The sequence below is a fragment of the Zea mays genome, chromosome 6, assembly GCF_902167145.1.
Source record: "Zea mays cultivar B73 chromosome 6, Zm-B73-REFERENCE-NAM-5.0, whole genome shotgun sequence".
Classification (NCBI taxonomy): domain Eukaryota; kingdom Viridiplantae; phylum Streptophyta; class Magnoliopsida; order Poales; family Poaceae; genus Zea; species Zea mays.
In genome coordinates, this window is record NC_050101.1 from 133,974,515 (window position 1) to 133,978,044 (window position 3,530).

Here is a 3,530-nt window from a genome sequence, read left to right on the forward strand (position 1 = left end):
GCCCCCTGCTTGACGATGGACAGCGCGTTGCAGCCGCTCTCGGCGACGGCGCCAGAGCTTGTCGTCCACAGCGGCGCATGCGACCACGTAGAACTGCTTTCAAGGTCGAACTGGCAGTCGCCAAGCTTCTTCTCGTCGTCGATGAGCGACGCCAACGCGAGCGCCTTCTGCTAATGGTGTTTGTTCGGGGTTTCCAAGTAGAAACTTGGATTCGTTCTTTGCATTGGTTTATGAAAATGACTCACAAGTTAGATCATGGAAAAAATATTACAGAGAATAAATGCCACACATGCAAAAAAAGAATTTAAGTTGAAAACATTTTTCAAACAAAATAAATTGCATGCAAGTATCCTCTTTAAATACTACTCCCTTCATCCAAAAATATAATTCAAGAATCTCAGTGATACTTATCTACTATTGCGCATTGTGCAGGGGTAGGAGGTGGGCTTAGAGAGAGATGTAGTAGATGTTTTTCCTGTCATAAATGTAGACAAAAACACACATGTGGTGTAGCGGTAGCTATTGCTTGCATTGGCATGAGGGGTCACGGGTTTGAATCCCCTTGCAGCTATGTGTTTTTTAATTTTAATTAGACATGGGTTGTACGGGGAATGGGTTGTGCGGGAATGGAGGAATGGAAAAGGCAGAATAAGGAATAAGAATGACATAAGGAATAAGAATGACAGAACAGGGAATGTCAGGCTATCCTTATAACCTTAATAAGTAGTAGAGATTGAACTTCGGTATATTTACCTCTTCTATTTATTAATTGACCTTCGATGTATTTACCTCTTCTATTTACCTAATGTTAATGACATGTTTGGATCTCATAGACATCAACTAACCCCATTAATTGAGGGGTTTTTTGAGAGGTATTTAAGGAGTTAAGTGAAAAAAAAATCAAGAGATGAATTCTTCATGAGAGCCCATTTCATGATTTTTTATACACACTATCTCTTAGATGTATTGATGATCTAAGAGCTTAGGGCTATATCATGCCGTCTCTTGTACACGCCTTAGCCCTTAGGCCATAAGATAAAAATAGACCCAATGTTGGCCCATGTTTAGACCGAGATCCAAGGGCAGGCTCAATACCAATGGGAAAAGATGTACCTCCAGCTCCAGTCGAACACCCCCTTACCAAACCATGACATGCAAGTGAAGTGAGGAGTGACAAAGCTTCTCATGTACTATATCACAATGCTTATCTAGACAAATCAGAGTGTAATCATATAGATCAAGGTTGACTGCAAATTTCGACAAAATTCAGCTACAATCTATACAGGTTGGTTACTGATAGCAAATAAACAGAGATATTGTATTTAGCAATAGTCCACTAAACTATGCAGGGTGATCAATCATGTTCGCACAACGCCACAACAGATTCAGCCATTATACGTAAAGTGGAATAATGCCAGTTCAAGATGGTTAATTTGGCAACCAGGATCTCAATACAGGCATATGTAGTCTGCAACTGCGAACAAGACTTAGTTGCAAAAAAACCAAATATGACAAACAAAATTACTAGTAACATAGAAAAATCTGTTGGTATGCTCAGAACTAGTAGGACACAGATGTCGAATCCAGTTGCCTATTAACTTAGATGATGCCAATTTTGTTGGCCACATCAAGGGCATCGTAGTCGGGTGTCAGTTTCACATAAGCCTTCTTCTTCCCATCAGGCCTGCATGGACACATCAAGAATCACTCAGTTGCACAAAATAACAAATTATGCACAAAAAATAACACTGGAGCAAAGCGCTAACCTGATCAGGGTGTTGACCTTCTTTGCTTGAATGTCATACATCTTCTTGACCGCAGCCTTGATCTTTTTCTTGTCTGCCTTGAGGTCAACAATAAAGACCAGAGTGTTGTTATCTTCAATCTTCTTCATTGCAGATTCTGTGGTGAGGGGGTACTTGAGAATTTGGTACTGATCAAGCTTGTTTCTTCCAGTAGTGCTGATTCTTGGGTACTTCGGGTCCCTGGCCTTCTTCAGGGTCTTGGGCTGGTGAAATGTTACAGATGTGCGAATCTTCTTGGTCTTCTTCTTGCCTGCCCCAGACTTCACAGCCTTGGCCACCTTCAAGGCCTGGGCCTTGGCATCACCCTTCTTGGCAGGAGCGGCTAATCAAACAACAAAATAGTCAGGTCATGCATACTTACAGTAAGCCTATCAAATCAAATAGTTCATGAAGTTTAGCATGGTGATTACTGGTTATGCCCAACAATATACAGCCTACCAATAAATTGATATGATTGCATTAGAGATCCTAGCAGTATTCATGAGACAATATGGTAATTAGAGTCAGCCAATTATATACTCTCCCTTTTGGGACGACTCCCATGGGTCAAGGAACGAGTGCAAAGGACAGGTAGTGGTTATATCAGAGTGCTAAAAATGTACCAATTACCAATTAATACCTGATACAATTCAACAATGGCGACACACCTGCAAAGGAAGTAGGAACTACCTAACACTGAGCACTCAATTTACAGCAATTTAAAGGCTGGCACAGTGCATGTACTGATCAAGTGTGGCAAACATAGAAATAGATATGCAACATCAGGCATGTACCTTTAGGAGCCATTTGAGCTTCTCAAAACTCCCTCCTGAATTGCAAGTAGATAAAGACCATTATGTCAGGCGGATGAAGATGCAAAAAAGAAATAAAATCATGAGAACTGGAATGAAACACAGAAGGATCTTGTCGTGCAACATGAAAGCTACTTGTTAACAACAATTCTCAGTCTAGTGTTGACAGAGTTAGCACCAAAAACAGGATCCTAAAAGCACCATTACAAATTCTACTTCATGCCCAAACCAACCATAGCAAGAATATCAGAAACATTACAGTATCCCCACATATCATTACCCCAATAGAATATCAAAGAGACTCGTGGCATAACTCTCTCAAGATTAACAGCAAAAGCTATCAGTAAGAGCAGATGCAGGAAATCTACAAGGCAAAAGAGAGCCTGACGCACAAGCTACGCCTCGCGAGACAACTCCGACCGGCAAAACCGAACGAGAACAAGCATATACAGAGCAGATCCGAGCGCTTCCACGAACAGAACGGGCCGGCCAACGAATTAGACGGCCGGACGAAATGGGGTGAAACGAGAGCGGCGGCAGTGGGTGGCTTACCTTTCGTCTCCTCGCCGGTCTGTAGCGGACGTGAAGCGATGACGGCTGGGAGGAAACCCTAGCCCCGGGGCAGAGGTTTCATAGGATGCACGCTGGGTCGTGATATCATCGGCCGGATGGGCCGCGCATTGACCGGCCCATTTCATTTTGAAACGGGCCAAAGGTCGCATCGGTTCGGTTACGCCAATCTTCGGGTGCGAGCGTTCCCTGGGCATGTGTTTGATTGCAGGAAATACCATATCGGAATAAGATGATGATAAAATGGGTATCCAAATTATTAGCATAAATTTAATATTTTAATATAGATATATATGAAATTTGATGCTGATTTTTTCTTATGTTATTGAACATATTATTATAAATAAGAATAAAATTTTGTATA

General features: G+C 41.9%; 1 protein-coding gene across 2 annotated transcripts; it reads right to left on the minus strand.

Annotated features, from left to right (window-relative positions):
* Positions 1–1,363: 1,363 nt before the first annotated feature.
* Positions 1,364–3,267, minus strand: LOC100280771 (60S ribosomal protein L23a). Of its 2 annotated transcripts, none has more exons than XM_008649557.4 (4): positions 3,149–3,267; positions 2,579–2,613; positions 1,767–2,127; positions 1,364–1,684 (listed from the first exon to the last, which is right to left on the minus strand). In XM_008649557.4, the coding sequence occupies exons 2-4, from the start codon at positions 2,589–2,591 to the stop codon at positions 1,600–1,602; spliced, it is 459 nt and encodes a 152-aa protein (XP_008647779.1). In that variant the 5' UTR covers positions 2,592–2,613; positions 3,149–3,267; the 3' UTR covers positions 1,364–1,599. The 2 variants fall into 2 exon arrangements, with proteins under 2 accessions (XP_008647779.1, NP_001147165.1); NM_001153693.2 differs by lacking the exon at positions 3,149–3,267 and adding an exon at positions 2,989–3,121 and having other exon boundaries at positions 1,393–1,684.
* Positions 3,268–3,530: the final 263 nt, after the last annotated feature.

Coding starts and splice junctions, on each gene's coding strand:
- LOC100280771 (XM_008649557.4), bottom strand. Junction 1,685..1,766: donor AAGGTCAACACCCTGATCAG/GTTAGCGCTTTG, acceptor GTGTCCATGCAG/GCCTGATGGGAAGAAGAAGG.